The sequence below is a fragment of the Ammodytes marinus genome (assembly GCF_949987685.1).
Source record: "Ammodytes marinus genome assembly, chromosome: 20".
In the NCBI taxonomy this organism is placed as follows: domain Eukaryota; kingdom Metazoa; phylum Chordata; class Actinopteri; order Uranoscopiformes; family Ammodytidae; genus Ammodytes; species Ammodytes marinus.
This window is the reverse complement of record NC_137224.1, coordinates 14635581-14653080: the sequence shown is the minus strand read 5'-3', so window position 1 is coordinate 14653080 and position 17500 is coordinate 14635581. Positions and strand designations below refer to the sequence as shown.

General features: G+C 46.1%; 1 protein-coding gene across 2 annotated transcripts in view; it reads right to left on the bottom strand.

Moving 5' to 3' along the window:
• Nucleotides 1-4837: 4837 nt before the first annotated feature.
• bahcc1b (BAH domain and coiled-coil containing 1b) overlaps nucleotides 4838-17500 on the bottom strand; it is a 65223-nt gene continuing 52560 nt past the window's right edge. For both annotated transcript variants that reach the window (XM_080049599.1, XM_080049598.1), the window contains exons 15-27: nucleotides 16453-16531; nucleotides 16060-16246; nucleotides 14475-14651; nucleotides 13820-14058; nucleotides 11542-11731; nucleotides 11185-11302; nucleotides 10610-10685; nucleotides 10380-10488; nucleotides 10180-10287; nucleotides 9907-10044; nucleotides 7744-9152; nucleotides 5801-6037; nucleotides 4838-5246 (exon numbers count right to left, since the gene is read on the bottom strand). In XM_080049599.1, coding sequence (XP_079905725.1) covers nucleotides 5037-5246; nucleotides 5801-6037; nucleotides 7744-9152; nucleotides 9907-10044; nucleotides 10180-10287; nucleotides 10380-10488; nucleotides 10610-10685; nucleotides 11185-11302; nucleotides 11542-11731; nucleotides 13820-14058; nucleotides 14475-14651; nucleotides 16060-16246; nucleotides 16453-16531 — 3277 coding nt within the window. In that variant the 3' untranslated portion in view covers nucleotides 4838-5036. The remainder of the gene's footprint in view (nucleotides 5247-5800; nucleotides 6038-7743; nucleotides 9153-9906; nucleotides 10045-10179; nucleotides 10288-10379; nucleotides 10489-10609; nucleotides 10686-11184; nucleotides 11303-11541; nucleotides 11732-13819; nucleotides 14059-14474; nucleotides 14652-16059; nucleotides 16247-16452; nucleotides 16532-17500) is intronic.

Below are 17500 nucleotides of genomic sequence, written 5' to 3'. Positions count from 1 at the left end.
ACTAGCATTGAGTCAGAATTGCTATATGGACATCTACAATGTCACAATACACACACACACACACACACACACACACACACACACACACACACACACACACACACACACACACTAAGATGGATACCTGCGGCGAGCAAACAGGCTCATATGAACGATGGATGAGGTGAGAAAGAAGACCGCTGATCTCCTTACTCCCACTCTGGGTGACCTGAATACACCCGAACACACACACACACACACACACACACACACACACACACACACACACACACACACACACACACACACACACACACACACACACACACACACACACACACACACACACAATCTCCACACGCTGCAGGCAGCTGACAGCCATCCATTCACTTCAGTGACAGGTTAAGGCTATATCTAAATGGAGGGCTATCCCTTATACACACACACACACACACACACACACACACACACACACACACACACACACCCACACACACACACACACACACACACACAAGCTCACACACACAAGCTCACACACTTACATAAACATACAAACTCACTGACACACAAACAGAGACGCACAGGTACACACCACATCCTTTTACAATTGGACAATATTTCGGGTCTCAATGCTCGCCACTTCTATTTATTTCCCACATCAATGCAAAATAAAGATACAAAGATACAAGTACTAAATAACACACATACGTAGCTAGCTACACACACACACACACTGATTGAGCCTCATCATATATAACCTCTACACCCTTCTAGACTGGTGACACAATTTTGATGTGGTGCCCCCCCCCCCAAAAAAAAAAAAAGTAAAAGAAAACAATAGAGAACTTCCACACCTTGCTCTTACACCTTGACCCATCACAGCACACACACACACACACACACACACACACACACACACACACACACACACACCCTTGCAAATCAGCTTGCGGCATGTTTGCTCTGAAGACGTGAAAGCCCTCTCTCATTAACCCAGAGGGCACCCCCAGCCTCCCATTGTGCCCCTATCTCCCGCAGCATTCTGGGTAAAGTAGTTTAACAATGTCAACCAGATAAGCCCAATGCAAACCTGCTGATAAGGAGTCAAAAGACTGCACTTAATGTCTGTGTGTTTTGAAGGCGTTGGTTGATTGAGGAGACCAATGAGGGGGATGTAAAAGACCAACAGTGAGCAGAAAGGGTGCGCATATATAAATATATACGTACTGTTTCATATCTTAGCAATAACATATTAAACTGCTGAACCAGCTAAACGCAGAATAGAAAAGGAAAGCAAACACACACACACACACACAGCTGGACAAAGAGCATGACTGTGTGTGTGTGTGTGTGTGTGTGTGTGTGTGTGTGTGTGTGTGTGTGTGTGTGTGTGTGTGTGTGTGTGTGTGTGTGTGTATGTGTGTGTGTGTGTGTGTGTGTGTGTGTGTGTGTGTGTGTGTGAGTGAAATTCAAACTATGGCCAAGGACCATTAGCAGAGTTAGTCAGAAAAAAGGTGAGTCAACTTTTCCTGTATTGACAAGCAAAGCAATGGGAGAGATACGCTGGCTGAGAAGAGAGAGGATGAATAGAGAAGGAGGGGCTGACATTAAAAGCATAGCTCAGAGTAAAATTAAAAGTGCAGGGCCCGACGTTTAAGGCAGCTCAAGCCTTTTCTTCGCCGGCCTGCCACGAGGCAACTAGATTGAAATCTGAGGTCAAAGGTAAATCCTCCATCCAGACATTAATGTTGCAATAAGCTGTGTCACAAAGGCATCCGGTTACAGTGCGATAAAAAGGTGTGAATATTTCACAGGAAGCCTCAAATAAAATGCAGTAAATTTGTGCACTTTGTCCCAGAAACTCCACACCCTGCCAGGGGGATAATCTCAACTGTTCTTCCCGGGCTCTCATATTACACACACTACACACACACACACACACACACACACACACACTGAAGTACAGGAGTGCATACAGACCTTGTAGATTTATATTGGTGTGAGCTGCAATTTTTGTTCTCTCACTCACACTCACACACACACACACACACACACACACACACACACACACACACACACACACACACACACACACAGAGCAAGGATTAGGAATCTTTGCAGTCGGGAAGTCAATACCTTGGCTTTGTTCTCTTAATGGTCCTGTTCCGTTTTTATTATTGTGAATACCCGACCCACCTGTACAGCCAGGGGAGACTTTATCCTGCCCCGTCGTCTCCCATGAAACACAGCTAGAGATACAGTTTCCCTTTCTCTCCCCTTTCTTCCCCTTCTATCGGCTACAGCTACAGTTTCAAATTGCTTCCTCCTCTGGTGTTTTTCTAGCCCCCTCCCTCCCTCTCCCCCTCCCTCCCCATTCTTCCGCGTTTTCTTCTGTTGTCCATTTTGCTACAGCAGACAAATGATCGGCATTGATGAACTCAAGGCTGTATTCAGGAGGACTCACACTCAGCAGGAAAGGAGGGGAAAAAAAACAACAATCAAGTTTTTTTTTTGTAAGAATCTTTTTTTTAATGAAACACAAAAAAGGCAATAAAATTAAGATAAATAATTTTTCCTTTTGTACATTAGGAAATATTTATGTCACATTTCCAAAGAATGACTGAAAATGACATAATATATTTTTAGTAGGCTATCTCGACCGTACAAAGCAGGTTCCAGTGAGTCTATGAAAAACAAAAACAAAAACAAAAAACACAATGATGTCGCTTCAGTCAAAAAGTGATGGTTAGAACTGATTCCAGTGTTTCTTACAGCTTTAAAAAGGGAAAAAAAATCAATTAAAGACCCATAAAAGTAATATTTCAAAATGGAGTTTCACATTAGATTTTCTTTTAAAGCTTTTGCTTTGCAGTGTAACAGCAACATTGTCGTTAAAGTCTGTCAATGTCCTTAAAAAAAAAAAAAGGCATTCATCTCCCCCCTGTACATCCTATACACTGACAACAAACAGTCATCACAGGCTTGCATAAACAGTAAGACAATGGTAGACGAAGAAAACATAAAAAACACACAGAGACATTTTTGGCAAAGCAGGAATAAAAGTGACAAGAAGCATACATTTGTGATTTGATCCTTATCTTGTTTTTTGTGTCTCTCAACATTGTCCCATTGATTGGCTCTGATTGTCCTTCACAGTCACATGATGCCATTCTGGTTGCCATAGAGACCTCAAGTGCATCAGCTGGGCAGTGTGCAGACAATGTTGCTGCAACGTTTTCCCTCGGAGGCTGTCATAGCAACGCTGGATGAACACGAGCAGACAACGAGAGGAACTCTACTTAAAAATACCTCTTGTGATTGCAGGGGTCCCGGATTCAGATTTGATTGAACGTTTTTTATTGTCTTTTTTCATAACATTGTTTTTCTTCTAATGCGGTGAATGCGTAAAACTCAAAGGTGCTTTGGTATGTTTCTTTTTGATGCCAGATAAATATCTACATTTTATATAGGAACACAGGCTAAAATAGATAAAGAAGAACTAGATTATTTTAGGATCGGAGGACAGCAGAAACTCAGTTTCTTTTTCCAGTATTTGTTTTCAAAAAAGTTCCCAAGAGGAAAATGGACATTCTAAACCCAATGGAGTAAAATGAAAAAGACTAAAAAAAGAATTTGGACACATGTTTTTAAAGAACCTTTTTCTGATTTCCTTATAAAAACATATCCAGCCATTGCCTAAAGCAGGGCATACAACCACAAAGTCTTCACATCAGTTTGACCTAAAATTCAAACCTCTTATCTTGTTCAGTGCATTGAGGGAGTAGGGAAACGAACCCGACCTCCTCCCTCAGTCAGACCCTCCAAAACCCACCCACACACACACACCCTAAAAAAAATGTAAATAAAATAATCTTCTCTGCAAAAGAAAAACAAAACGAGAACAAATATAATATGTATACTATTTACAACATGTTATATTACACATAATGCTGTACAAACGCGCCACACACACCCCATGCACACGTACGCACACACACGCCGACATTCACACACTGTTCAAATAAACAATCCAACCACCTGTACATGTGTCTTCGCACCTGAACAGGATACGAGATAGAGAGAGAGAGAGGTATTGACGTGTATGGCTTTGACAGGAGAATAAATCGTTTCTTGTTTCTGCACGTTAAGTTCAGGGGCAGATTAATATGCAGACACATTCCGACAAACAGCGTGTCATGACGTCCCCTCTCTGCTTGACGAGCACAGGTGTGTAGACGTGTAGCGCGGCCACTCGTACGGCACAAACACGCGCGCGCACTAAAGCACTGTTTACTTAGAGCTCATTAAATGCTGAACAGGGTCATTGCAGCCACTCTGCAAACACACACACATACACACACACACACACACACACACACACACACACACACACACACACACACAAACACACACACGCATTTACACACAATGTCCAAACTACAGTGTTTTTTTTTGGTCCAGTTGGGGATCAACCCAATCACTTTGTTGTCGTCAAAACTACCAGTATTCGACCATTTTAACCATCAAAACCAGTGTGGTTTACACGGTAAGTCTCTGCTTACCATACAGTCTTCTCCTGCTCTCTTTGATTCAGGGAGCAGAGTCTGCCACCCTGCCTTCCATAAGCATATCCAAGCAACTATACTTCAAAGTGCTCACGTCCTTGGTTTTCCTTTTTCCTTTTGTTGCAGTAATCTTTTCGCGGGTGACAAGATATACTCTGTTATTTCACAGCCACAGGGAGGGCTGTAGACAAGGAAGCCTCAGTCCAACATCTGATAAAAGAGGTTAAATCTGACATGGGTTCAGACTCCCCCCCCACCCCCACCCCCACCCCCCCAGAACAAACCAGACTCCTCTATAAGTGCCAGTACTGTCGGGGCTTTTTCTCCAGTAGGGGCCAGCTCCTTCTCTTTACAAGGGACAGATCAATACGCAGAGTCCATTCTCTTTGTTTTGGTTTCCCTCTGTCCCCCAGCTCTGTTCTATGAAGGACCGTCCTAGAAGCGGTCAACTCCAGACTTCAGGTCAGTATTTCTCTCTAGTTGGTGCTGCTAGGACACAATGGGCATGCCTTCTGCACTGATCAGCTGGCCCGTGGTTGGTTCATAGGTTCCGGCCTGGTAGAATAGGGCGTTTGTGTCGTTTCCGGCCTTTCGTTCTCTCATCAGGTGATCGTACTCGGTCTTGCTGACCACCTGGCAGCGATGGGAGATGGTCTGCACGTCATTTTCGTCTTCGTGGCTCGACTGATACAAGGCATTCTGGGAGAGAGAAAACAGGGAATGGTTGGGGAATCGGCAATATTCGACAATCAACGTGGTGCATTTAGAATTGATTTCATGAGAAATGTGGAAATAATTTCGTAATATCTATTGGAGCCATCGCCACTGCCCACACATAACTCCCTTGGCATGTCTTTTAACGGGGGGGTTTTACTCATGATAAAGTTTCTGCCAGTGTTGATCTTCAATGTTTACTCAGCCATGGTGGATGTTGCTGTTCATGCTAACTAACTACCCAGCCCTTTTTCCATTTAATCCAAACAGACCATTAATACTGCTGCCAGAACACTAGTGCAAAACAAGCAGATTTTTCCTGGGAAAGACACACCTAACACTTTAGTATTCATAAAGGCAAACGGTATAACAGTTTCAGGAACTAAGTGGAGGTTCCACCTTTTATATCGGATGGGAATGGGGGGAATAAAAATAAAACAAATAAGTGGTAATATATTTTTTATGGAAATGTCACGGACTGTTGCTTTGGCCCATTCCCCGTTTTTAGAAGTTCTAACCCTCACGTGAGGTCTTTTTACCTTGCCGTCGCGGTGTCGCTTCCCGAGGCGAGTCTCCTCGGGGTGGTAGAACCACTTGACCCTGACCACCATGCTGGAGCTCCAGGACTCCCACAGGCTCTCCACTCTGCCCACATAGGGCAGCTGGGGCCGGCCGGGTGACAGGAACACAGCACAGTCCCCGACACGCACCGTCTCCTTGCCCCGCACGATGGCCTTGTAGAAGAGCTTGCGGGCTTTACCCTTCAGACCTCTCCTCTGTCGAGGGGAAAGGGAATAGAAAATAGCACTCTCGGTCAATTTATTCAGCGTGAAGAGGGTTTATTCAACCACCGACCCCATTTCTGACATTTTAATTGGTACTTTTTGTTTGTTCTGCTAAAAGCCAGTCTAACCAAAGTATGGTAAGATTGAATGTCTTTGTTACACACATAATCAACTCCCTTATAAAGGCAATACAACCAAAACTAATGTAGAAATGATGATCCTAGTAACCTTAAAGGTGCTTTATAATATTTCTGAAACGGTCTAATTTTTCCGCGGATGATAATAAATGACTGTACATGTAGAAGCAAACAAGAACATCAGAATGCTATTTTATATAGTTTTTCTTAGTGCCTTTGTCATGGGTACGCTCACCCAGGAACTACAGCTGGCATACTAAAAACGCTACTGCTTTTGTCCAAATGGAGTGCAAGAATGAACAAAAACGGAACGTTCCTCGGTGCCCCTTTAACCGGAGTAACACGCCTACATTTCTGCTCCCTCTTTTGATTTGTCGGGGCATGCACACACCAAAGGGTCAGCCTCTTTTCAAGCTGCACATCTCAGGTCGACCGATTCACTGGTGTTTACAGAGCAAACAGCACAGCACAAAGGAGGCCGAGAGTGGCAGCGGCTGCTCAGACTGTTTTGTTCCGTTATCTCAGGAATCGTGACTTAATAATCAGCATAACAAATTCAGAGATTAGCCACACTGGGTAAGCCTGATAGTATTACCAATGTGTACAAAGTCTGAGGCAGAATAAGCAATTCCCAGAGAGATCGTATTTGATGGTCGCATTTACTGTACATAATCGAGGTGTGTGACACATTCAGAAACTGCAACAACAATCAGTAACCCACTTTGGCTGCAAGGTTAAGTAGGTGACTGATACCCAAGAGAAAGGTTGGTGAAACCATATATCCAAGATAATAAAGTGTGATTTTGAGAAGAAAAAACACATTGATTAAGGATTTATATGTGATACGTTTTAGTTTTAAGTAATCACAGCTTCTATCAAGTTCTCCTAAGACAAAAAGAAGAAGGCCACGAAAAAAGAAGACATTTTGGAAAAAACAACAAGGGATTATTCACTAATAGCCATTTCTTCAATAAACTCTTGGACACAGAAAAACAATCTATTAAAGATCACATATTATGCAGAATGCACTTTTTCATTACAAACCTAACTGAGCACTTCCTTCCAATTCTGATAAGCACACCCACAGATTCCCCTGAATTTAACTGGCAGTTTGATTCAAGCCGGCAGTTAGATTCAGGGCCAATCAGAGCAGGCTGGCCTTTTTGAAAGGGCGGGGCTTAAAGAGACAGGCTCAAAAACGGAGTGTTTCAGACAGAGGCAAAGAGGAGATTCCGCAAAGACACTGTGAGAAATATAAATGTTTTGTTGGACACTACACCAGTAAAACAGTTTCTAAAAGGGGCGCCCTTAGCTCAGTTGGTAAGGCGTCCCCCCCATGGGCCTCGGCCAGCAGCGGACACGGGTTCGATTCCAGCCCGCGGTCGTTCTCTGCATGTCACTCCCCTCTCTGCCCCATTTCACCTCTGTCTCTACCTCTCTACACTATCAATAAAGCATAAAAATGCCAAAAAATATTTCTAAAAGAAACCCAAATTCCAATTTTGAACCCGAAAATAAGCCCAATACGTGACCTTTAAAGCATATGCCAAGGTGTCCTACCTGTGTGGGGTTGCCGGACCATTTCCAGAGCTGGCGTCCAGGCAGTAGGGGGGCCATGTTGGGCAGAGGCTCTGGGGAAGACATGCGCTGCCTCTTAGCTGCTGTTGGGTCCTTTGAGGCAGCTTTTGGCTGATGGCTCACATGACTGCTTTGGCTGTGATGGTGGCTGTTAGACAGTCCTTCCTTCCTCTTCAGCTGGGTCTTAGCCGTGCTACTGTTAGCCACTATGCTTCCTTTGGACACAAAGTCCTTCCTGTCTTCTGCCCTGTCAGCCCTCACCTTTGAACCAGAGACGGCCATGCCTGCCTTGTAGCCGTGAGCCGGGGCTGAGGCAGAGTTGGAGATGGTGGGGTCAGAGCTCATGTTGTGCCTGTGCTTGTGTTTGTCCTGCTGCAGCAGCGCGCGGCGCAGCATGACAGAGGCGGACTCTTCATCAGAGGAGTAGGAGGAGTCGTTGTCTGAGGAGCAGGGGGAGGAGGAGGAGACAGAGACGGAGGAGGATGAAGAGGAGGAAGAGGAGGAGAAGCAGACGGACAGACGAGAGGGGAAACGCCCCCCGCTGCGCTGTGACGCCACCGCAGCACTTCCTCTACGCGCCTCAGCATCTGGACCATCATCCTCCTCGTCCTCCTCATCCAGCTCAGAGTAGGAGCTGGGGCAGTCACTCTGGTAGTCCAGACTGAAATCCCCACCTCCATGACCTGCTGACAGAAGATCCTTTCTCGGAGGTGGAGTGCCCTTTACAACAGCCTCAGAACGGGCGCTGTCTCGTTCCCCTCCTCCCTTCTTGCCTTCCTTCGCCAGCAGGGCAGGGTGGATGTATTGCAGCGGTGCTCCAGAGGAGACCAGACTCTTGCCTCCTCTCCCTCCGCTGCCCCCCAGTCGGAGCAGGGCCTTGCCGTTCTTGGTTTTAGGCGAGGTCACTCCTTCGTGGTCCAGCTTGACTAGTAACTGTTTCCTGTCACGGTCGCTCGATGGCTTCCTGCCCCTAGCTGTCACTGCCATGGCGACGGCCGAGGAGCAAGCAGAGGATGAGGAGTCCCGGATCCCAGCAGACGCCACAGTGGAAAGCGTTCGCCCTGCACCAGAGCTGGAACCGAATGTGGAGTAGCCGTTAGCAATGCTACTGAAGGAGTCGCATTCGAAGGGCGACCCAAAGATGCCTTTGATGGGCACTTGGGGCGCGAAGTGGTTGGAGGCGGGCCGGTGAAAGAATCCCAAGTCTCGCTCTCGCGTCCTCCTCTGAGTCTTACGGGACGTCCCGTTGAAGAGGAAGAAGTCGACTGGCGGTCTCTTTTTGGGCACGGACCAGTTCAATAAGGAAGTGTTGCCTTTGGTTACAGTGTCTGCCGCTGATGTCGGTGTGCTGGCAGGCTTAGGCACTGAGTGGATTTTCTTCGGTCGGCCAACTAAACAAAAGAGGACCCAGCGAAAGACATTAGTTACAGTCAATGTGAACAGACAGGTCTTAAGAGCAGACAGACATTAATTATGGAAATAGGAGCTTAGGAGAAACTCAATATCTTTATCTTATTGATCTTCTCATAGCCAGGTGAGGTACGACATATTCATTACTCAAACTACAGCAAACCTGGTAAACCTGTCTCTCCCTGCTTTATTGTTACCCTGGGTTTGTGATGAGATACATGTAGGTTGCTTAGCCGCAAAAAGCACCCTCATGACACCTCATAAAGTCATGATTAATGTGGTCATACAGAGTGTCAATTGTAGGCGGCAAACAAAGAATTTTTAATTTACGAGCCTTTTTCAGTTTATTTCCCTCCGCACAGTGCTCTCTTCTGTCCTGGAGGCATCTGAGAATGGGTTGACAGTTGTAACTGTAAATGAAGCCTTGTTTGGGGGATTTTAGTATGGCCTGAAGGGCTGTGTGTCTCTGTCTGTGAATGTATTTACTAGGTAGACCAGTACTTCCCAGCATACATTAAACAGGTATAAAAGCGTTGGTGTTTGTCTGATGTTCATCTGTGAGTGGATTCCTCTTCTCAAATACATAGCCAGTCGTTCTTAAACATCATGAACCCAAAAATGTGTTATAGTTGATGAAAAAATAACTTCTAAATTGGAAAACCTTTACAAAAGGTTGTGTGTTCTGTTGGAAGAGTGATAAAACAATAAACACAAAGATATAGGTTAGAGCCACACCTGGTCTTTTCTCTTGGAGCCTTCCTGCTGCCTCCTCATTGGCTGATTTCTCTGTGTGTGTGTCTTTCTTCTCCTGGGTGGAGATACGTCGGCCGCGGCGACCAGCAGAGATCAGAAGGGTCGGAGAAGGTTCCGCACCTGCCAGAGAAGAGTTGTTAAAGGTGGAATTTCTCTTTGTCTAGCCTGCTTCATTTATTAATTCTTTCAGTCTATCTGTCTGTATGTCTATCTTTCTTTCAGTCCTTCCATCCTTCCTTTTGAAGTCCTACTCACAGTGGATTTGGTATCCTGGGGGCAGAAGTCTGATGTTTGAGAGGGAGATCCTTCCTCTGTCCCCATCATCAAACTCCACCATCACACTGCCCTCCTTCTCCTCCTCACCTAGATCAAAACACACAAGATGGAGGACATGAGTTTCTGGGAACATAGCAGTGTATGTTAGCAGCAATAGGTTTTCGGTGCGTCTGGCTCACCTCGATGGACATATCCGGGGTAAAGACATCGAGAGCGCTCGCTCCAGAAGGCACACACTCGCGTCCCTGCAGTCAGGATGGACTCGGTCTGCGGCCGCACGTCTAACACCTGCAAAGATCACAAAATAATCTGTGATAAGTGCACGTCATGGAGTTTCAGTTGAAGCTACTATCCACAAGACGGGAAAAAAAAGTAATAAGATACATTAAGCCACAAGAATGGAACTCACAGCTTCCTGTAGTAGTTGCTCCAGCGAGTAGATACGGGGCCGATTCCCTCGCTCCCCTTCGATTACAACACTGAATCTACAGGCAAAAAGGGGGAGAGGGAAATGAATGAAAAATATGACTCAATTTTCAGCGTTAGATTTGTTGGTTCTCTCTTCAAAATGGGGTTTTTGTGCCCAGTTGTTTGACACCGGCAGATGTGTTGGCTGCAACTACTGTGTGTCTTGGCGTTACAGGCATCCTACATTCTTGTTTGTCAAGATTCTCACAATGACGAGGCATTTAACTAGTGTTGATCCCTCCTGTTGCAATATGTCTTTTTACTACTTAACTCCAGGGGATTTTCCCAAGGAAGTTGTTAAAGCCGAGGTGGTTATCCGCCCAGGTTTTTGATGCATCATCTCGCCTTGGGATAAATAGATGACGGCCTAAACAATGGTCATATAAGGAAGTGCTGTGCCAAATAGTCTAATGTGCTTTTTCCCCCTTTGAGGTTAATGTTTTATTTCCTTATCCTAGCAGTGGCCCTCAACTATTGTGTGTTTTGTATCTGTGGTGAGAGGAAGCAGGGTCTTACATGTCAGGCAGCTCCAGAGTTTGTACACAGGCAGCATACAGCAGCTCATCCTCCTTGGAGATCAGGATCTTCAGGCCGTCCACCAACATCTCTTTACTCAGCACACAGTTTGGCAGGGCTGTGGAGGGAGGGAGGGAGGGGCGTGGCAGCAAGATGGATGGAGAAGATAAAGGGGGTAGATGTACATCAGTTGTGAGTGTGCTGAATAATTGCTATGTGAAGTGAGAAGGACGGACAGAAAGGCAGGGAAAGAGGCGTGTACGCATGTGCGAAACCGATCCAACATGCTTATAATAACCTGCATGTGTGTGAGTGTGTGTGTATGATTATAAATGACGTGTCAGTGTCAATGCCTACCGGGTATCCTGCAAGGCATGTTGGGAGGGAGGTGGATCAACATTTTCTCCTTCTCCTCCTCCTCCTCCTCCTCTTCCTCCAGATCCTCCTCCTCTTCCTCGCCCTCAGAGAAGCTGCTCTCCTCATCCAAGCGGAAGCCGTCGTCAGCCGCGAAGCTCTGCAGGAGCCGGCTCACTGCGTGGCCCTTGGCCTGGACAGGAGACAGGAAGTGATGTCAGTGGGGCGGGAAGGCAGGAAATGACATCATCATATATGCCCCCAAACTAATGAAGAGTAAACAGGATCTGCAGGTGACTGAAACAAGTCTTTTTTCCAGGCTTGATTTGACTGATGCGGTGAATCCAACTGCAGGCACCGACACCTCTTGTAACGTGACACTGATAGATTGAGTCTGCTAGATTTTTTTCTCTTCCCCCTCACTCACTTGCCACTGTTCACTCCAAAGGTCAGAGAGGTCACAGACAGTAATAACTGCAGCAGCTCTTGAAGTGGTAGGATTTTAGTGAATTAGCCCAAGGACACTCCAACAGCAGGATGCCTGCTAATTTACTGGAACTTGAACCCTAATTTACATTCTCACTGTCACACACACACACACACACACACACACACACACACACACACACACACACACACACACACACACACACACACACACACACAGATACTATCCATCTCCAGACCGGTTTAGGCTGGTCTATTCAAAGATGACGGATGACTGATGATGAAAAGTCAGCTCGCTCAACAGGTTTCTGCTTGTATTTAGGCTTTTCAAAGAGAGGACCATAATATTGAATGCATGAGAGATGGTGTGTGTGTGTGTGTGTGTGTGTGTGTGTGTGTGTGTGTGTGTGTGTGTGTGTGTGTGTGTGTGTGTGTGTGTGTGTGTGTGTGTGTGTGTGTGTGTGTGTGTGTGTGTGTGTGTGTGTGTGTGTGTGTGTGTGTGTGTGCATGCATGTGTTGTCTCTTAGAGTTTTCCACATCAGGAGACCATATTTAAGTGACAGAAGTTTCGTCTCCACAGGGCATGTGTGATTATTTCCCCTTTATTGCTGCTAGTGCGTGTGCATGTGTGTGTGTGTGTGTGTGTGTGTGTGTGTGTGTGTATGTGAATAAGTGTTTGTGTACGTGAAGGCAGGCATGGGTGTGTGTAGGGTTATGGCCAATGACTATCTTTATACTTCTCTGTTTGGTTTAGCGTTATGTGTTTTGGGACATTCTCTGACAATGACTCAAAGACTGAAGCAACCTTGGGGCGCATCTCATTAAAATAAAACACGGGTGTCTCACCAACGGCTGCCTGAACAAACACAACGGGGCCTGTGCTGTGTTAGCACAGCGGGCTGGCATGCAAACACAAACCTATAACATGACAATAACACATGTAATATTTGCCAGAGTGACTGATTTACAGCTGATGTTAAGCATCTCCCAATAAGGGAGTTATTGGTAGGTGCTGTCACTTTTAATCTCTCAAACTTCCCGGTCAGGGTGTGGCTTCGAGGAGTGAACTTGAGGCGAGGAATTTTCTTAAATTCCTCCTTTGCTTCTTTCTCTCTTTGTCAGCCTTTATTTGCAAAGCCACAGAAGGCCAACGGGAGCAGGACCTTCTCTGAGTCACCTCTCCTTTTTTAGTTACATTCCCAGTCAGCCGTGGACTGAAGCAAACCCCTGTCCTGACCACTGTTCCATTAGATACATGCAAATATAAGAAGAAAAAAAACATTTCTAAATCCACAAAAAACTATTTCAAAAGTATTGTTATTACATTACTCAGAAATTCACGACAGCAGTAAATACATTTGATATTCATTTTACAGCCTTCGCTTCACGCCTCTATAATTGGCCCCCTTTCCCTTTCTCAAATCTCTTTCCCATGCACTTGGTAATGATGATGAATGATCAGGTGTCACAAAAAAATTCTGTCCCCCTTAAATGAATGTTGAACTTTTTGCTGTAAGGCTCCCTGCCCATGATATGAACTCCAACTCTAAGTGTACATCATTTATATAGGTATGAACAGTTTGAGAAGGCTTCAGAGGGGTCAGAAACTTTATGTTCAATGCTGTTGAGCACAGGTGAAGCATCTGAGGAGGGAAATGCAAGATGCACTGGACAGTTTTGAAGGTGTTTCGTAACAGTGGTACGTGTAGATAGACTTGTGTCATAAATCACTGCTGTCAGGGAGTAATTTATGTGTTGTCAGTTGCAAAAGTTAAATATTGCTTTGCCCCTTTAAGGTTACAAGTCACCACCCGACACAAGTGCAATGTCTCACCTTTCTCAGTACGCCCTGTGCCGCTGAGCTCTTCCTCAAAGCATCGTTGCCGGACCTGTTTGCTTCCGTCAGAGCTCCATGGTTCACCCGGCCGTCCCCGAAGCTGCAGCCCACTGACGGCTCACCCCAGCTGGGTAGGTATGTTCTTCTTGTCCCCTGGTGGTCTGGATGTCCCCTTTCCGTGTTGGAGAAGTTTGGCCTCCTGAACGGTCTCCTCTGATCTGAACTAGACACACTCCCTGAGGGGGGTAGGGGACCTCATGGAAATTAGAGCGATATACAGATAAAACGGAAAACATTTAAAAATATGATACTAGACTAAATAACGTCAGAGTTTTGGTTTAATATGAGGAAAGAAATTTCGTCTTTTCCTGGTCTTGGAGGCCACTTTTATTAAAAACAGTTAGTAGTATGACACAACTCTCTGAGCATATTAGATTGTTCTAGAATGAAGTAAATGAGCCAAGACCTCTTCCATCCTAAAATCAACCTTGTTTTCAGTTGAACCACCATACATTTCAAGGTATTTTTTTTTCTTGTACCTCAGCAAATCATGTAATCATTCACTTCAAGCCAGAAAAATTAAAACCACAAGTTACAGGATTTTTCTCTTTTTCTTCAACAGCAAATATAAAGACATGTATATAGATCTCACCGTGAGGCCCTGGTCTCTTACTCCTGGCTTTCTGGTCTGCTTGGAGCTTGGAGGACTGCATTGACAAAGACACAGTCCCTGCAGGGATTGCAGGAGCTTCTTTAGAGGATGATGAACTAATCTTGATGCCATCTTCACTGTCGTAGCTCCCTCCCTCCTCCTCTTCCTCTTCCTCCTCTGTGGAATCACCACATCAATATGATCAGTCAGAGAGCTTCAAGTGAGCTCAAGGTAAACACTGTTAAATGAAGCCAGGGACTCACTTGATAAGACGTATTGACAGCAAGCTTTCAATATTCGTCTAACAGTTCAGTTCACACAGGCATGTGGGGTGAACTGACACCCGCAAAAAATACAAAAAAGTTGGATGAGTGAGACGGAGGAATGTCACCACCAGTGATCGACTGTTTGATTGTTGGAACTACGTGCAAAATAATGCACCGCTTGTTTCTTAACTGCAGTGACGGGAAGCAAATGTCCACACATATGTGACGCTGCGCGCACACACACACACACACACACACACACACACACACACACACACACACACACACACACACACACACACACACACACACACACACACACACACACACAGCAGTTATTGGCAGCTGTGTGTCCCGGACCGCGGGGGTCGTGTCGGGTGTCGACACATCTCTGACACACTTGTCACTTACATGGCGTTCTCGTCAACACTTTGCCTCAGTCACACACAAACACTGGCACACACACACACACACACACACACACACACACACACACACACACACACACACACACACACACACACACACACACATTTAACCACTAATTCTTCAGGCCATCAAGGCCACGTGGTCGGTCAGATCCAAGCGTGTTCCTGAAGTTTTGTCCCAATGCTCTGAAGTGTTCATTTAAAACTCAGTCATTGTTTTCTCCTCAAATCGAGGCTCCGAGGAGAGGGCATTTTCATGGGGTTGGAGAGGTGAAGAGGAGAGGGGAGGAGCGGGGTGTGACATTCTGAACGGGACCGGAGTGGGCTCACGTTACCGTATGGCGCTGAGGGGAAGGGGTGGCTGCGTTGCATGCCTGTGGCAAGTCGTTAACGGCTTTAACGGTTTGACAGACGAGCTGGGAAGTGAGAGGAGCCCCACCCCCTCCCCCCCGATGACGGCAGACATCTCACTCTCAGATGCCTCATGTGCACACAGTGCACCCACACGCACAAGCGCATACAACAGGCACACGCGTACAGGCACACACACACACACACACACACACACACACACACACACACACACACACACACACACACACACACACACACACACACAGACAGATGCACTGTCATTAGCGAAATCTCACAATGTCTGGTTGATTTTGTTAGAGCCATCAACTAAATCAGCACTTGTTGACTCATGTGTGTTATATCCTATGAACTGTATCAAGCCAATCACTTCAGGACTACGGTATGGAGTTGGACTGATGGTCAATTGGAACAATTCTTTAATTTTAAATTTTTTTTAAATTAAAGGCGTAGAATTGTATTAATGGCTAAAAGAACAACAACAGTATATATATATACATATTCTCCCTCTGCATTTACCTTTTCTTTCCTGCCTGCAGTAACTCCTGGAGGCGTCTTCCTGGCCATGGGACCCCCTGCAGTGCAGCATGCCCGCTGACGGTGCACCACGCTGGGCCGCCGCCTTCTGCTTCAGCTGGGTGACCCGCCTGGCCAGCCTGGAGCTCAGGGCACTGGGCCGACCTCTGTGCTTACAGCGAGCTTTCATCTGTGGACGGAGAGCGGAAGGGCTAATTATTGACTCATTTCTTACGCTAATTGAAATGTCCAGGAAGGAAAGGAAAAAGAACATTGCAGCAGGACGTGGTTTGTCAGTGTGTGTGTGTGTGTGTGTGTGTGTGTGTGTGTGTGTGTGTGTGTGTGTGTGTGTGTGTGTGGATGAGCCAGGGAGAGAGATCGCAGAAGGGAACCGACCTGTGCGGAACTGAGGCTGCTGAAGCCGTGGTTGGATATCTTCTTCCTTGCTTTCTCCTCCAGCATATTTAACCCGGTCCTGGAAGAAAACAACAACACAGCAGGGACGGACTCAAGTGAGAATTTATCACATTTAAAGTATTGCAGAATCAATATGGTCACACGTTTCCTTCAATCTTTTCTCAGTAACTCGTAATCTCTATGCTCTCTTCTTCCTAATGTCAACCCTCTCTCTCCCTTCTGACCAGTTCATTCATTGTCTCACTCTCTTTCCACTCTTCTTTCTCTGTCTCGTAACTTTGATGAGGTTAAAAGATGGGCTCTGCAGTTTCACGGCAAACACAGAAATATTCATGCGACCGTGCTAATATGAAACTTTGGCCCACATGAAAGGATAAGAGTTATCTGGTGTGAGCGATAGCGAAGAAGAGACGGACGGAGGTGGAGAAAGCTGAGGGGGGGGGGGAGGGAAAGAGACAGAGAGGGAGAGATGAAGCAGTCTCGGGGGAGTCTGTCCGTTGACCGGAGCTTCAGGGCTCGATCGATAAACACTAACCTCTATTGAACACTACTCCTCCCTTCCTCTCTCTCTCTCTCTGTCTCTCTCTCTCTCTCTGTCATTCCTTCATTTTATGCGCGCTCTCTCACACCACAGGCAGCCAGCACGCGTGCACACACACACACACACACACACACACACACACACACACACACACACACACACACACACACACGCACACACACACACACACACACACACTCTGTTAGCAGCTGGTGTCTGAGGCAGGTCAATCCTATATTCCCACCGAGGGAAGGTTTGGCTCTCAGCATCTCCGCTCCCGGGAGAGGAGGAGGAGAGGAGAGGAGAGGAGAGGAGAGGAGAGGAGAGGAGAGGAGAGGAGAGGATAATTTCATTCTAAGAAATGATCTAAATAAATAAAGCTGATGGATCTTGTGGTCCATCCATCCAGACCACATCTGCCTTGTCTGACTGTTCACCTCTGACCTTCTAAGCCCCAGAGTTTACGTCATGGCACGTCCTCCTCAC